At 43.8% G+C, this 18,560-nt stretch overlaps 1 protein-coding gene across 1 annotated transcript in view; it reads right to left on the reverse strand.

The window, feature by feature from the left end:
- LOC134451589 (voltage-dependent R-type calcium channel subunit alpha-1E) overlaps window positions 1-18,560 on the reverse strand; it is a 267,141-nt gene that overhangs the window by 71,705 nt on the left and 176,876 nt on the right. Inside the window, exons 9-16 of the mRNA XM_063202094.1 lie at window positions 11,833-11,936; window positions 11,402-11,517; window positions 10,594-10,647; window positions 7,234-7,320; window positions 5,037-5,246; window positions 4,511-4,623; window positions 2,956-3,068; window positions 1,604-1,735 (exon numbers count right to left, since the gene is read on the reverse strand). Of these exons, the coding sequence (XP_063058164.1) occupies window positions 1,604-1,735; window positions 2,956-3,068; window positions 4,511-4,623; window positions 5,037-5,246; window positions 7,234-7,320; window positions 10,594-10,647; window positions 11,402-11,517; window positions 11,833-11,936 (929 nt within the window). The remainder of the gene's footprint in view (window positions 1-1,603; window positions 1,736-2,955; window positions 3,069-4,510; window positions 4,624-5,036; window positions 5,247-7,233; window positions 7,321-10,593; window positions 10,648-11,401; window positions 11,518-11,832; window positions 11,937-18,560) is intronic.

Below are 18,560 nucleotides of genomic sequence, written 5' to 3' on the forward strand. Positions count from 1 at the left end.
CTCCAACCACTAAGAGCAAAATATTACAGAAAACACAACCCATGATGCAGCCTGTCATGCTCCCAAATAATAACGCACAAAACAGCCTGTTCTAAATGTTGCAGTCATTTCTTTTATGGCTGATTTGGTATTGAAAACCCATTTGCCAAATGTCAGAGCGAAAAATGAGCCGAGTTTGAGTATGTTTTGGCTGCCATTCCCCGTAGCTGTGAATACAAAATCAATATGCTTTTTTATAACCATAGTGTACCCGGCTGGTGTGTGAAGTGCCTGCATATACTGCGTTACAAAGGCAACGCGCAGTAACTACGTTGAACATTGAAAAATGCCTTGAAAGTCTTGGTATTAGGTTGGGTATTCTAGTTACTGCAAATATGACATCGCAACATATCTAAACTGGGGCATATTTGGACCATAAGGCTTGTCACAAAGGGTGTAATGAAGAGCATTTCACTCTAACCTCAATTTTGACAAAATATGTAGTTCCTGTACTTTGCCTTTGTAGAGCAGAATAGGTGTACATTTTATTTTATTTATTTATTTGACCTTTATTTAACCAGGAAGGTCCCATTGAGGTAGAAACCTCTTCTTCCAGGGAGTCCTGGCCAAGACGGCATTAAGACAGTGGAGGCACATGCATATTATGACATAAAACAGATTAAAAATAAATAAATAAAAAAAAGCACACGTAAGGATATAAGACATATCAGACATAGGGGCAAACAAAATAGACACTGGACAAGACTAACAGGTAAGACCATCAAGCACTTAACAGTAAGAACTAACAAACTAACAAAATCTGACATAAAAAACACACACACACAAAACCTCTGTAAAACTGAGTTTAAAAGCAGTGACACTCCTCTACTAAAGTTGTTTTTAAAAGATTTTTAAAACTCTCTACAGAGGGCACAGATGCCAAGCTTAATGTGTTTCGGAGGTTATTCCAAACATGTGGGGCATATGAACTAAAAGAAGTCTTACCTAATTCAGTACGCACTGTAGGAATATTTAAGATAATTTTATTTCCTGACCTAGTGCCATAGGAACTGGTTTGGCGTGACACCAGACAATTGATATATGATGGGAGTTTACCCACCAATGCCTTTACAATAAAAATGAGGAAATGGCTTTTCCTCCTAAGTAATAGTGAAGTCCATGTTACCATTTCATACAATGCGCAGTGATGTGTTCTCATGTTTGCGTTTGTAATAAAACGCAGTGCCGCATGGTAAACTACATCTAGCTTCTTTAGAAGAGAGGTGGACATGATTGCACAGCTTGTTGGCAGGTCCGATGAACACATACAACAGAAATATAGTACTGTATGTACCATTTTTGTGCTCCACACGTATCGAAATTTCACAATTAAATGCTGCAAATGTGGAAAGTGCGCGGGGGCTTTCCCGTCTCTAACGTTGGAAACAGTACCCTACCAAAGTGCACTAATGTTATTTTAACAGTACCATACCTTTGTGGCTGAGCTTGGTCACAATCCCTCATGCTGAACAAAAAAATGGCATGCCATTGAATGAATAAAAAGAAAAAAAAATCCAAAGGAGTGTACTGTACAAACCTTTTTTCAAAAGAAACAGTGCCATACCTGCCACCAAAGAGCTGCATGCCGAGCAGGGCGAAGACAACGATGAAGAGGAAGAGGAGGAAGAGGAGGCTGATGATGGACTTCATGGAGTTCATGAGGGACACCACCAGGTTACGCAGTGATGCCCAGTACCTGTCAGGCATCAGACACATGCTCATTTATACAATACACCATTAGATTATGGAGAGATGGCTACGACCTGGCTATTAGGCCAGTCAATCCAGCGTTGACCCGTGACAGATTGCAATAGTAATCATTCCATGTTTTTTGTAATCCCTAGGTATGTCTTAATAACATATTAAAAATCTACAGCTTTATATTTAGTGGAACATACTTTTTTTTCAAGGTTAAAGTTGGAGATTTCCCATTCAGTTTCCCATAGGGAGACAATATAGGAGATACTTGGGGAATAGGCTGAATTTTTAAACAATGAGATAATTTGAAACTTTCACAGTAATTTACTCAAGCAAAGACAAAGATTTTTTGTATTGCAAGTTGTCTGAAATATGATGATTAAATATGCAAATGAGATCACATCTACTTAAATATGTGACAAATTATGCAACAACGGGCAAAACATAAAACAAATTGCAAAAATAATGATTCACACTTTTTAATGATACTTTATCCACCCTACATCACATCTAAAAAATATACCTCCATCACTTTAGTGGAACATACTTTTTTGAAGGTCAGAAGATGCAGATTTCCAATGCATTTTGCCATTCAGTGGGTAACATTGGATACTTTTGACCTTGGGAAAAGTATGTTCCACTGAATTGATGAAAGTAGATTTTTAATATGTGATGCAGAGGGGTTGAAGGATCAGTATAATGTATGAACCATTACTATTGCAATTTATGCTTGATCTGCTACCACGGATTTTATCACATATTTCAGTACATATGACCTCATTTGCATATTTCATCATCATATTTCAGAAAACTTGCAATACAAAAATGTTTTGCCTGAATGTGAGTTACCAACTGTGAAAGTTTCAAATGAAAATGTCATAGTTTGACATTTTACCCTATTCACCTTGCATCTCCTATATTGTCTCCCTATGGAGAAATGAATGTGAAATCTGTCAACCTTGAAAAAAAGCATGTTCCACTAAATATAAAGCTGTAGATGTTTAATATGTGATACAAGGGGGTTTAAGGATCACTTTAAAGTAGGAACGATTACTATTGCAATTTATCCCGGGTTTGGGCCTTTTTAGAGCTAGATTGACTGGCCTATATAGGCACGCCTGTTTTACAGTACATTTACAGTATCTCAGCTCTAGTTCAAATAGAGTCGCCACTAAAGAGTAGTCTTGCAGCATTATGGGCCCATGTCTGAGGACTTACTTTGTGATCTTGAAGATCCTGAGCAGGCGCAGAGCTCTCAGGACGCTGATGCCAAACGACATGCCTGGCCTGATGAAGCCCCACAGGACCTCTAAGATGCTGCCCACAATCACCTGACAAAGACAGTCAATCAGTGGACACGTTATTAACTTTGTCTATGGCCCAGCTCAAATCTGGGCAGTGGCCATCACAATGCATTCTGTTAGAAATTCCTAACTTTCACAGTCTGCTCCATCACACATCACTGCACAATCAGTTGACATAAGCAATTACCTCCTCTGTGCCTCAACTACTCAGAACATTCTGTAGACCTGACCTGCATCAAATAGCTTGGATTGGAACATACACTTGGCTTGTTCTTTAAAACTCAAAATGGGGGAAGTGAATAACCAGCACTCTTCCCCATCCTCCTCCATGACTTCCAAAGATATCCTGAGCACTGCTCTCTTGGGACACCAGCTGAGTTACATCCTGGCACTGGTGCATTTTTGTTGTGTGCATTATGTGGTTTGTCATAATACCAAAGACAGTTTCCCAGTAGGTCTTTCAATAGAGGCCTGCTTAGACCGCAAAGTTCATTCCCTCACCTGCGCTTAAAATAGAAGAACATATTAGACCTTACTTTGTCTGGAAGCTTAGAACATAGGCTGTTCATTGGCTTCAAATCTTCAAACATAGACTAGGCATATAGAAGACCCAACATGTGCCTAGAACCCAAGAACATATATCTTGTCTATGCTTTGGATGAAGCCTATGCCTTAAAGCTCAGAACTGCCTCTCATGCCTCCAAACTAAGGCGTCTCACTCCCTTCAGTGGACAAATGACATTCTGCAGGTTAAGTGAAAGCCAGCCTGGAATGAAACAAAAAAGTGAGAGTAATTTTGATGAGACAGACACTTGTTTATGCGTGTTCATTGTGTTCCACACATCGCAATTAGTCTTGCGTTAGGTGTGGGGCGCTGCTATGAGATGGAAGATTAGATTGACCTGTTGCTGTGTGCGTGGCATGTGGTGTAGTCTCATTATGAGAGCTCAGAGATTGCTATGCATGACCTGAGTGTCAAATCACTTCAGCGAAGTGAAGCAGCAGACATATTGTATCCGCAGCACGATAGCCAATGAAGCGACAGAGATGATGGTATTCTACGATGAGAGCCAATGAAGCGACAGAGACATCTATATTCCACAGCAAGAGAGCCAATGGACCACACTAGGCTGCCCTTGTCCCCATATCATCTCTTGAATTAGCATATTATTAATTTCCGCCTGCATCAGAAGCCTTTCATTCCCATTCACACATCCAAACCCTCTCATCCCCTTTCCGCCACCGACACCCACTTATAATGTCCTCACAGACACAGTCAATAGCAGGAGTATGCCTCTACATTGCATTGAATGTGTGTGTTAGCGTGTGTGTTAGCGTGTGTGTGTGTGTGTGTGTGTGTGTGTGTGTGTGTGTGTGTGTGTGTGTGTGTGTGTGTGTGTGTGTGTGTGTGTGTGTGTGTGTGTGTGTGTGTGTGTGTGTGTGTGCGTGGACATGCGTGTTGTACTCACTCCACAGTCGAAACAGTTGAATGAGGAGTGGAAGTAGAGGCGGGGCCCCATGCCGTACATCTTCAGGAACATCTCCATGAGGAACAGGCCCAGGAACAGGAACTCTGCATAATCTGCAGTAGTGTCAAACAAGTAAAAGTTAAAAGAAGAAAGTTTCCTTCCAACGCAGGCAACCTATCTGAGTAGCCAGTAGACCTTTGTGCTTGTATTACTATCAGCTCACTCTGAGTCTGCACTGGTTGGATCAAGATTGTGGTGGGTCCTTGTTGTTACATACTATGCGTGTATGAAACATGTACGCATAGAACAGGCCCAGGTGTACTGTTCAAACGTACTGTATATGCCGAAAACAGAACTTTAGTATAAGTTTACATATACAGTAGACTAAAAGCAGCAGCAGTTGACTCACAGGGGGAGGTGGTGAGCCAGTCGGGCTGGTAGTAATGCAATGTGATGCCACACAGAGTGTTGAATACTCTTAAACCAAGTCTTTATTTCATGGTGGCATTGTGCAAGAGTAACTCACAGAGGAATGTGGAGAGCCAGTCAGGCTGGTTGTGGTGCACGATGGCCACGCAGAGTGTATTGAGGGCCACCAGTCCCAGCACGATCCAGTAGAAGCTCTGCGTCTTCACCATGCGCCGCACAGATATACGCAGCATGCGCTCCTTACGCCGGAAATACGCCGTTGGGCCGCGCTTGGCACTGCGGATACTTGCCCTGTTCAGAGCCATGCCTGGAGAGATGAGACAGGACAGATGAACAAGAGACAGTCAGTCATGTTGAGGGTGGGAGACAGAAATCTCTCTCGAAAAATGAAGGGTACATACATTAAAATAGGCACTTTTTTTCGCAATATTTCCGACCGAGCAGACTCTCCAATTATTTGTCTTTAGGGATAGAACTATCAAAAAAAGATAAACAGTATAACACGCCATGTCAGGTCCAACCCATTTTAAAGCACTTTTGAGAGTTTGGCTGCCTGACTATACAGATACAGAATTAGAACCACCAGCCTTCCATTTACAAGACTGCCTAACCATTGGGCGACAAGCAAGGGGTTTGATGAAGGCAGCCAATCACAGTAAGGTGTTGGAGGAGGAGGAACGCCAATCATCAAGTCATTGAGCGGTAAGCAACCTGACATCTTCACTTTTCATCAAAAAAGATTTTTGGTATGATAATGTACTTGCTTAGGATTTTACTCCTTCGACTTCCATGAGCAGGATGAACAAGAATGAGATTCTTGATGTGAAAATGGGTGCACGTACACGCATACATACACACACGCGCATACAGTACACGCACGGGCGCGTACGTACGCACGCACACACATGTGCACACGCACACGCACACACACACACACACACACACGGACACACTTTAAATGCAAATTGAAAAGGAAATGACTAAGACAGAACTTGTGCAGCCCTTTTGGCGTTGTGACAGATCTGTTCCCGTTCTCCTTAAGATGGAAATTGGACATGGAATGCCAAACAGCAGGGAGCCATTGTCACATGGCTGCTGTCCATCAGCAAAGGGACATCTCTCGGCTTGGCTGATACTAGCTTCCCTACACACACACGCACCTGTATATACTCTCATATTGTCACTGCCATGCAGAAACCTCCAGAAACCTCTTATATTTGCTTTTTATTCATTATAAAACGTAAATCACTGTCTCTGCACATCCAAGTCTCCATGACAATGTGTGTATGGTAAATTATTTAATACCAACTTCAATGTTGAAATGATTATTTATTTAGAAAAGAGTGATGAATAAATTAATAAGTAAAAAATTAAAATGAGATACAAGGTTTCTGCTTGACAACGATGATATGGTACCATACTTGTATACTTTGGATACATGCTGTACACTCAAATATGTGTACTATTAGTAAGGGGTGGGGGGTGTAAATAACCAGTGCTCTCCCTTATCCCTCCCTGAAGTACCCTGAGCATGGAACCAGCACTTGTTGGGCTACCCCTTGCACCGGCACAGCATAAATGCAAGTTTGTTGTGTGCACTGTGTGGTGTGGAGTGCTCTGTGACAGTGACATGACAATGAATGAGTTTCCCAGTGGGTCGTTCTTTCTTTCAAGTACACACTCACCCACTGAGTGTGTGTGTGTGTGTGTGTGTGTGTGTGTGTGTGTGTGTGTGTGTGTGTGTGTGTGTGTGTGTGTGTGTGTGTGTGTGTGTGTGTGTGTGTGTGTGTGTGTGTGTGTGTGTGTGTGTGTGTGTATGTGTGCATGTGTGTGTGTGTGTGTGCATGTGTGCGCGTGTGTGTGTGTGTGTGTGTGTGTGTGTGTGCGTGCGTGCGTGCGAGGTGATGTGCGAGGATGTGACAGCAGGAGTGTGTTTAACATTTCATTACTCTTTAATGAGCACAACAGCACTTTCATGACTTTCATCTCTATTTCATCGCTATTTTTATCTCTGGATTATATTTCATAATAGAGTGCGCATTTATTATAGGTGCTGCACTCACCCACAGAGGAGATACCATCACTGCGTGCATGCGTGCATGTGTGTGTGTGTGTCTGTGTGTGTGTGTGTGTGTGTGTGTGTGTGTGTGTGTGTGTGTGTGTGTGTGTGTGACGTGCAACATGGCGGTGAGAGCGAATGCCACACCACTCTGAAGCACACGCACCCGTCGTGACTGCCGGCGATAACGCAGGGAAGTGAAAACTAGCTTTTAGTATGGAAGTCACCCACTCACCCACAGAGGAGATGTCTGTGTACTGGTCCTCTCCTGGCCGGCGGTGGATGGCCTCCCCTCTCTTCTTAATGGTGGCCCTCTTCAGCACTGCAAACACACACACACACACACGCACGCACGCACGCACGCACGCACGCACGCACGCACGCACGCACGCACGCACGCACGCACGCACGCACACACACACACACACACACACACACACACACACACACACAGAATTACACATGTATGAAGAGCACACAACATCGACAGGTTCACAGGATTAGCTGTGTGTTGGCAAACATAGCGACTTCAGGAGGATGATAACACACTCAGAGGATTACAGACAGAATAAACAGATCAACATCAGACCATTAACATAAACACCTTCCTCAGTAACATACAGAGAGTACAGCTTTCACATACACATATGCTACTCAGCACACATGCATGGTGGCTTAACATATACACACTTCTCAGCACTATGAATAAACATACACAACACTAATCTCTCTCCACAGTGATTCGATTAGCAAGACTATTGTATTTCTAGGCACATGGAGTCTTTACAAAGCTTGAACGTTTAAAAATGTCAGCGAGACACATCTTAATCAGGTTGACACATCCATATTAATGGAACATACAGTATATGGAATATAACTCAGTATAAACATATTTTTTAATACCATAGATGTGTAAAATGAGGATAATTCCATGCAAAGGAGAATAACTGGCAACAGTTTCAAACTCAGGTAATGCATCAAGATTCCCGATAGACAGTCCACAAACATAGTCAGTCTTCCTATTTTTTAAGGTTCTTCTTAACGTTTATCAGCCCTCGAGGTCAGCTGAAAACGCCATTGACATCCACTTCCTTTCCTGTTCCCATAGCAACAGAAACATAAACATGAATCTAGTCTACTACGTGTCATGTATATTTGTGCCTCAGTGAGCAGTTACGTCCCTTCAGACTAGTACTGCTGGGGTCTCTCCAGCAGACTAGGCACAGGAGTGACTCCTTATTTATGAGGCAAGTTCAGAACTCCTGCCTCCGAAAGCGCCACAATTTTGCTCTGCCTGAAGCCTGCACTTACGCATATAAAAAAAGAAAGAACTAATAAACAACAAACAACAAAGACTAATAAACAACATTTGAACAATGAATCACTTGTAGCCCCGATTGAAAAGAGAAACATGGTTTCCGTTTTTCTCAAAGGTTATTGCCTCTATGTAATATATATGCATGGGTATGCTGAGACCGAAGCAGCTCAGACAGCACAATTAGGGATCAATAGCTGTCATACATGAATGCCAACGCCTTGGTGTCAATGCTTGGTGAGAGTGGGCTTTTTCTGAGATGCAATCACACGCCCACATGAACGTACACAAGCTTGCAAGCACGCAATGCAAACGCACGCGCACACACGCACGCACGCACGCACGCACGCGCGTGCGCGCGCACACACACACACACACACACACACACACACACACACACACACACACACACACACACACACACACACACACACACACACACACACACACACACACACACAGCATACACTTACACACCTCAACAGGTTTCCATTCAACAGGAGATTAGCTTTTTGGTTACTTTCCATTACCAGTTTTCCAGAGACTGACTTTGGGGATCATGGCAGAACTGTGATTTGATTGGCTAACTCTTGCTGCTGGGAGAGTAGGCTAGAATTTGATTGGGTAACTGTTGTTGATGAGGGAGTGGCCTGTCGTCTGATTGCTTTAGGCATGATGCTGGGGAAGGGCAGAGCGTGTGCAGGGAATGCATTTAAAAAATACTTAAACTCCAGGCAACAGAAGAGAAAATTGAGGAAAGGATACTAAGCACACACACACACACACACACACACACACACACACACACACACACACACACACACACACACACACACACACACACACACACACACACACACACACACACACACACACACACACACACACACACACACACACACACACACACACACACACACACACACACACGGAAAGGAAGGGAAAGGGGAGACTGGTGAGGTGAGAGAAGGTGGAGAAAAAGATAGTCAGCAAAAATGAGGTGTGAACTAGAGGATGGCATTTTTCGGGTTTTCCAGTGGGTCCCGAGGGATTCGCACGGGATGGGAGTGAAAAGTTTTAAAATGAACGGGAGCGGACAGGAGCGGGGATAAAAATGAACGAAAATTAATGATTTTGAGTGGGAGTGGGCACGATTGGGAGAGATTCTTACAGGAGTGGACGGGATGGGATTTGTTTCTTTTACTCCAGCCCGGGATGGGATTTTTTTTTCTGGGACCGGGATGGGACAGGAGTGAAAATCCACTCCGGTGTTATGCTCTAGTGTCAACGAGTGTGAGAGGTCTGGGAGGGAAGGGGACGGGTGAGGAGGAGAGGAGAAGTGAGGTAAACTGAGGTCATCATTTCACTGCAAATAATATGTATGTGACAAATAAAAGCACTTGAACTTGAACTTGAGGTGAGTTGAGGAAGAGTGTGTTAAGTGAGGAAGACTGTATGAAGTGAGGCAAGAAAGGGTACGATGAGCAGAGGAGACTGGTGAGTCGAGACAGTAGCAGTTCTAGACATGGTGGACCAGAGTGGGCCACAGCCCCTGTAAGATTTTCTCCTGGCCCCTGTTGTGGCCCCTGTGCTGAATAGCCAATGACTCATAATATTAATTTCTAACCGCGACATGATACACATTTTTGTACAGTATACATTCATAACATTGCGAATTGATCTCTTTTGCCAATTTACTGTATGTGCCCCCCTGAAAAAACACTGGCCTCACCTCGCTTCCCCTGGTAATTTTGGCCTAGAATCTCTACTGAAGGGAGGGGAGAGGTGCCACCTGGGATGGGAGGAGTCCGGTGTGGAGAGAGAACAGACAAAGTAATAAGACGGGACAAGACAGGAGAGCTGAGCTGAGCTGAAGACAGCAGACAGAGGTGAAGTGAAAAGGGGGCAATGGGCAGAGGTGTCAAAAGTAAACGTAGAAGTAAATGATTAGTTTATGCACAACTCTAGCACATTATATTACATAGTTGTTACCACATTTACTCCATTGGACCTAATGAGATAGTTAGACTGTGTTGTTAATGAAAAACACTAAAAACCTAACAAGGGCGCAGCACAAACTTAATCCAACCAGCACAGAGTCAGCTGATTGTAAGACAAGTACACAGATCTACTGGTTACTCAGGCAAAGTTACCTATGTTGGAAGTAAACTGGTTACCTGTGTTGGAAGGAAACTGTGTTCTTTTTCTTTTTACTTTTACATTTACTTTTGACACCTCTGGAAATGGGTTAGGGGTCTATACATTGGTTCCCAGTCTTACCATCCAGAGCAGAAGGTCCTGAGTTCTTACTCTCCTCTGCCAGCATGACCTCCTCTGAGGAAGAGAAGAGAAGGGAAGAGGCAGACTGTCAGACAGGGTCTGTCTGAGGGTGATTTGTTTGGAAAAACACATCCCATGCATCATCATTTCATTCAACGAGACATGCCATCTGGATCCTGTTGTTTGATTACTTTTCTTTTGTTGCTCTACACTGCCCTGGTGTGTGTGTGTGAGGGTGTAGGTGTTGCTTGTGTACAACGATTCGGGTTTTTAAGACAGATGTGAGAGTCTATTGTTGAGAGTCTTGTTGTTGAGAGAATTTGAAGAAACAGTTGTTAGAGCTGTTATTTTGGCATAATTTGAAAATGGAAATATTGAGGCTTGGACTACAGGGCCCCCCTTGACTCTTGGGGCTCCTGGACCGGGGCCCGGTATGCCCGTGTTTCCTGTGTGTGTGTGTGTGTGTGTGTGTGTGTGTGTGTGTGTGTGTGTGTGTGTGTGTGTGAGTGTGTCTGTGTGAGTGTGTGTGTGTGTGTGTGTTTTGTGTGTGTGTGTGTGTGTGTGTGTGTGTGTGTGTGTGTGTGTGTGTGTGTGTGTGTGTGTGTGTGTGTGTGTGTGTGTGTGTGTGTGTGTGTGTGTGTGTGTGTGTGTGTGTGTGTGGTGTGTGTGCGTGTGTATGTGTGTGTGTGTGTGTGTGTGTGTCCTGTGTGTGTGTGTGTGTGTGTGTGTGTGTGTGTGTGTGTGTGTGTGTGTGTGTGTGTGTGTGTGTGTGTGTGTGTGTGTGTGTGTGTGTGTGTGAGCTGCTGACCTGCTCGGTCTATCCAGGCTCTGTATCCGTTGAGCTCCCTCTCGATCTGCTGCTGCCGCCGGAGCTTCATGAAGGCTCTCCTGTTCTCCACACGCTCCCTCTCCTTCGCAAACTCCCTGAGGACGGATGGATGGACACACACACGCGCGCACACACGCACGCACATACACACACACACACACACACACACACACACACACACACACACACACACACACACACACACACACACACACACACACACACACACACACACACACACACACACACACACACACACACACACACATACATGAATGCTCTCCCTCTCCCTCGCAACCAGCCACAACTAGCCAGTGTGTATGTGTGCGTGTGTATGTGTGCATGTGTGTATGCAAGTGTGCATGCATGGTTGTGTGTATGCGTGCGTGTGTGCGTGCATATGTCCTCACCCTGACAGTACTCCCAGGACCAGGTTGAGCACGAAGAAGGAGCCGATGATGATGAGGGGGATGAAGTAGAGCCAGTTCCAGGTGGGGTTTAAGGCATCGTTGGCCTAAACAGAGGAGAGAGATAGTAAAATAGACACAGGTGGGGTTTAAGGCATGGCTTGCCTGGGGGGATACGAGAGATAGACTCATGTTGAATTAAAGGCGTATTTGGTGTGATAGGTAACAAGACAAGAAATAACAAGCTAAATAGACACAGGTGCACAATGTAGGATGACGTAGTTTGTGCAGTGCCCGTGGCATGCCTGTCTCAAAATCTACACAGTCATGAAAAAATGCTTTTCAAATAAACTTGCTGTGAGAATGTTTTTCATCACGGAATGCCAGCAGTTGAAACAAATTTGAATACGGTATGTAAAGTGAGTTTTCGCATGAGAAGTGTTTCCCATGACACTTGTAGCGGACCGCATTTGGGGTTTTTTACATTTGGGGCTTTCTGACAGCGGACCATGAAAGTGGTCATCGTTCACTTACTAGTGACTCAAATAAGCATTGGCTGACTCAGGATTAATTAAACTTTTAATCCTACATAGAGCCCCTTTAACCCATTTTACCCTAAGCCCTTTTTGGGAAAAGGTGCCCTCTCCCTATTAAAACATAAATATCTCAGCCTCCGAAGCACATACAAACATGAAATAAGTTGCATTTAAAAGCTATCACCTTCATTTTGCACTGGAATGTGTTCATTCAGCTCTAACATACCCACATTTTAAATAAAGCACCTGAAATCTCAAGAACCTAAATGCAGCGTATATGTCGCCCCAGGATACAATGGGTTAAAGCATAGTTGGTCTGGAGGTTAAGAGGGAAGTGAAGCCTACCACACACCAATTTTCTACAAAGCAAGCAAGGATGTTATTTCCCTCTATGTGGTTGTGGGCTTAGTCAGAGCATTTGTGTCTATTCATGTGGCTATTTGTACGTGTCATTGCAACTTTAAAGAAAGGATTAATGCAAACGCCTGTGTAGGTGTACATGTGCATGCAAGTGTGTGTGAGTGCTTGTGTGTGTGTTAAATGAGGCGTAGTACATCCATCATGTCCATATGTGTAGAGTACAGTATGTAGGCCTGGACGTGTGTGTATGTGTGTCTGGCGAGTGGGCTGCTGTGTGTGTGTGTGTGTGTGTGTGTGTGTGTGTGTGTGTGTGTGTGTGTGTGTGTGTGTGTGTGTGTGTGTGTGTGTGTGTGTGTGTGTGTGTGTGTGTGTGTGTGTGTGTGTGTGTGTGTGTGTGTGTGTGTGTGTGATGAGGTGTGAAATATCCATCAGCATGGTTGTCCAGAGTGTCAGTGCCATGTCGTAGCAGGTAGGCAGGTGTTACACATACTACACGTGCACACACACACACAGGCAGGTGCACTGCACACACACACACACACACACACACACACACACACACACAAACACGCACACACGCACGCACACACACACACACACACACACACACACACACACACACACACACACACACACACACACACACAAACACGCACACACGCACGCACACATCTGTACAGAGTGGGAGTTACAGGTGCCGAACACCATTGAGAACTGACACACATTGCTACTTCACAGGACCACATCAATACACTGATACACATCACTAGTGTAAAGGAGAGGAAAAGAGTAGCCCTCTCATACATCATCCTGTGATAGGGGATCGGTGATAGTAATCCTCGTCAACATGAGTGGTCTGCAATAACATCCTTATAACATCGCTACTTTACAAGGGACCTTCATCATAACACCATCAGCACTCTTAACATAACACTTTTATAGGGTAGCAAAATCCCAGTCTTAAAATACTTTTATGGGCTTTGGCACAATAACACTGGTGACCCTTTTAGACATAGGAAGAAGAACAATAAACATTCTTAGGTTTTAATGGGAAGCCTTTTTTCCTGAACGGCGGCAGGCTGTACTGTCATGTATGGTGAGTACATTAAGGCTCCAATTTGGTAATTAATATAAATTCATATGGCTCTACTAATAAAATGTGGAATAAAGTTGAAATAAGGGCATTTATCAAAGGCTTGAAGATCTGGATAGATGACAATAAGTGATTTACTTATATAATAATATGTGTAGATTTGCTATACAATACAGAGTTGTGCGGAAGCACCTCTACCCCTATACTCCGGAAACCGGTGCATCCACACCTCTATATCAACTGACAACGCCTTTATGTTGCCTAGTGGCTAAACCAGTCTAGAGTTAAAGAGAAATATGCTTCTATGTGCAGCCGTGTGTTAAGACATCTGTGAAGTGCACTGGAGTCTGAGTCGCCTGTCATGAACGATTCTCACTGACATCCTAAAAATAGGTTCGGACATAGATTAACCTTTAATAGACCAAACAACTGTGCAACTTGGATGCAATTTGTGAATCTAGAGAATATCTAAAAAATGGAATCTTAACATGATGTGCTTTGCTTAACATTGCATTTTTTCTTGAACAATAACGGCTGCTAAGTATAACATAACACAGAGCTGTAGAAAAATAACAAACTTTTTAGACGACTCTGGGTTCACTGATTATGGTGCTATGATGAATGCTTTTCTGTACACTTCTACACATCGTAGTGTGCTGTGTAATCTACATACATATATTTGATTCAAGTGTGGCTGATGCAGGAATTCGAGACTATAAGCAAAGCTCTTTAGCCTCATGACCGCTGACACACAATCATTAAGCGCATTCTTGGCCACCTAATTCACCTCGCTTCTGGGATTTAGCGACACAGCCACATATGTTTGGTAAGACACATGGGGATTCAAATCATGTTATGCGCAATGTCTAACTCATAAGCTGATTCATTAATTATCTAGTTAATTACTCTATTTCTTTCCATGGGTATAAGCAGAGGTGTGTAAATTCAATGCTCCTCTGTGCAACCAATAGTTTGGTTTGCAAAGGAGAGGCTGGCTTATGTTGACTTTGACTGGGAGTCCAGGAGGGACCCTGTTAATGGTGGGATTTCGACCTGCACTCAGAACTACAGTGACATTATACAACAACAAACTTCTTACAGCTTGCTTTTGCTGTAGGCATGAAAACGGGTCAGGGGTGAAAAAGGTGAGAAAGGTGCGGCGTGGCACGGTGGCACGGAGCGGCGCGTGTGCTGCAGCGGTGCGCGCGCATGTGTTGGTGTGCAGTGGCAGTTTTGGGGGATAGTGTTGTATAAGAGTCATACTAGGGGGGTCTGGGGGCATGGTCTCCCATGGGAGAAAATTTAGCTAAAACCGTCTTTAAATGATGAATTTTGAGCATACTGTAGTGACCCAGGGACAGTGAACTGCCAACCATCTTCGTTACTTCATGATTGTCATGCTGTCATGTCTGATGAGGGGGTCAGATAGATAGATAGATAGATAGATAGATAGATAGATAGATAGATAGATAGATAGATAGATAGATAGATAGATAGATAGATAGATAGATAGATAGATAGATAGATAGATAGATAGATAGATAGATAGATAGATAGATAAAATGGTCCTTGGTTCTCAGCCTTTTTTTAAAATAAATTCCCCCTTGACCTCATCATAAGCTTCCCAACAACCCATTGACCTCATCAAAACCCTGCCAATGCCCCCCTTAAAAATAAAATAGACTAATGCCAGAGAGATAAAGAATCTCTGCTAATGCCCCCCAATGGCAACAAAGCACCCCCTCCTCTCAACACTATCCAATGTCCCCTCAACGCTTGCCTGGTTAATCATAATTTTTCATACATCATAACTTGTAATACAAAAAAAATCTTTGTCACAGTTTGGATAAACTACTGAAATTTTATCCAAACTACTCAAATTTTAGTCCAATCACCTAGTAGGCCTATATCTGTTTCCCTATGAAAAACAATAACAGGAAAGCTCCAACTTTGACCGTGAAAAAAACTGTTTGACCGTGTTCCACTAAATATAAATCGGTAGATTTTTAATATGTCATTAGATGTAGGCAAGGGATTACAAAAAATTTAGCATGATTCCTATAACAATTTGTCCCGTGTCAAACGATTGACTAGGCTTCGCTCTTTCTCCCTCTCCCTCTCGCGCGTGCTATGAGAAGCCGCAGCATATGATTCGAAGCATGATGTTGGATGCCTCGCGTAGCCTACATGCGCTTCTTACAAGCGCCTACTAGATACTTTCGCCATTTCGTAGCGCACAGACCCGTTAAAATAGCTGTCAGGGAAACGTACCGTAGTCCTACCCAAGCTTTCATTAACGGAGCTCTCTAGAGAATAAATACATTTTCACGTGGGCAGGGCAAATGCGGTTTCAAATTATTAGGAAAAACAGCTTAACCACTGTGGCTAACTACATCCACTCACTTCTCACCGAAATGCTTGCGTCCTGATGTTCTCATAACAAGAATCATGATCTCAAATAGCTACCTCTCTGGGGACTAGCCTATCTGTGACAGATCGTTTGGACATTTTCTTATAATCAGAGATGTTCTAGAACTATAAAGAAAGATGTTTGATACAACCACGCCAGCCCCGCAGACCAAAGCGGCACCTGTTTTAAATTGCGCTTTCAAAGAGAAATATGAAGGGCGGGACTTAGATTGAGCTCGTTCACGTTATTGGCTGTGCCGACAGCAACAAATGCAGTGTTTGGTCAAACGTCATTGTCAGTTATGGAATCTCTCCTGAAACTGTATGAAGTTTTCTGCGGTAGAGCGATACACTTTTCTCCTCGCTCGACACCCCCCCCCCCTAAATTTTTCTCCTCGGATCTACACGATTCACAGAAATGACCCATTTTGATTTCAAAACGGCGAATTTCGCCGAAAGGTGAGGGATTTTCATGCCTGAAACCAACTCAGCCTCAGCTGTAAATCCTTGAGGGGAAAGTTTCTCAAGCTTGTGCCAACTCTTCTCACCATACATTTCTGTCTGTCTGTCTGTCTGTCTGTCAAGATTCCCAAACACTGCAATCAAAGCACATCTGAACCATCTTCAAATGCACCAAGTCATCCTATACCCAAACAAAGCCAGACTGGTTGCCAATGGAGACTCATGCATCACAGTGTGCGGTAAGCTCCTTGCCAGCTAAGAGCCCTTCTGGCCCTGATGAAGCCTGCTGAGACTCACTGTAGAGGCAGGAGAACAAGGGGGGGGGGGGTTGGTGATTGAGGTAAGCGTATGCTCCATATGTTCGTGCCCTGAGGAAGGTCTCTGACTGAAAGCTCGACTGTTAAATTAACAAAAGGCTGTATGAGTGCAGACACTTTTCTTCCTTGTTTCAAAGTTTTTGCTTGGTTGGCACCTTGTAATCGTGAGTGCAATGTAACCTGTTTAATTGCCGATTGAGGTACGCATAAAATCACGAGGCTCAATGGATTGAGACAGCAATTTAAACTTTAATGTACGATGAGGACCTGACTGCATCAAGCAGGCAGAGGTTCATTCACAGTGATGTGGGGGAGTAAAATGAGGACTGTGTGGGATAGCAAAATGAAGTGCAACATCAGAGGTGAAGCGCTGTCTCAACATTGTCCCTCAGATCTGGATGAGGGGCTAAAGTCCTTCTGGTGCTGATCAAGCAAGCAACGGAACAGTCAAATTGAGGCTGGAGAAAGAGGAAAATGAACACAGTGAGATTGATGTGCGAGAGTAACGTGTGTTCTGTAGATACAGAAGGAAAGACCAAAAGATGTGGATTTGTAGCACCAGAGAAGCAGCACTGCTTATTGTTGCCCCTCTGCTCCTGCTAAGGGGGAAAACTCCAAGCAAGCAAGATGTGGTTGAGTCAAACTGAGGCATTTACAGGACAGAAATGGTGGACAACGAAATTCCCAACCTTAATGCACTTTACAGAGTAAGTGAAGTAAAAAATGCTTTTCAGATTCTTTTGAGAAAGATTCGTGAACACTTCCAAATTAATCTTTGCAATATGTAGAGAGTAAAAAAAGATTCCGACAAATTGACGCAGCAGAATAGAATGAAGACATTTTCAAAAAAACGAACCCTTTTGCAAGAGAGTGGAATAAGGTTCAGCAAGATTAAGCCGTGTGAGTGAAATGAAGTGCTGTGGAGCGGCACAGTGGCCTGCTGCTGTCCCTCTTAGTCCTGATGAAGCAGACTGGGTTAATGCCCTCAGCTGACGCTTTCATTCAAGAGGCCCAGAAAGACCACAAGGCACAGAACGGCCAAAAAGATTGAGTTGCTTAATAGCAGCAGAATTGGAGATATTGATTGGCCCAGATAGACATAGGAAAGTAAAATTAGCTGGGTTGGGCTGAAGTAGCAGAGTGAAATGTTCGGTGGAAATGAAGCAGGAGGGTAAAATGAAGTTCAGCAAGATTGAGGTGGGTGGGAGAGTAGAATGACGTGCGTTGTAGACACAGAGATACTGGTCCATGCCTTAATTGAAGTTGCCTAAAAGGCCCAGAAGACTTGAGCTGCTTTAAAAGGAGCAGAATCAGAGTTATTGATTAGTCCAGCTGGCCTGGGGAGAGACAAACAGCCTGTTCCTCCGAACACCACGGCAGCACCAATGGAAAACACGTGCACACACCAGCACGAGGACACACACATGTAACATGCCGCACAGAAATAAACACAGAGAGAGGGGGAGAGAGAAAGAATGTGTGTGAGTGAGAGAGAGAGAAGGAGAGAGAGAGAGAGAGAGAGAGAGAGAGAGAGAGAGAGAGAGAGAGAGAGAG

This window comes from Engraulis encrasicolus, chromosome 6 (assembly GCF_034702125.1).
Source record: "Engraulis encrasicolus isolate BLACKSEA-1 chromosome 6, IST_EnEncr_1.0, whole genome shotgun sequence".
Taxonomy (NCBI): Eukaryota; Metazoa; Chordata; class Actinopteri; order Clupeiformes; family Engraulidae; genus Engraulis; species Engraulis encrasicolus.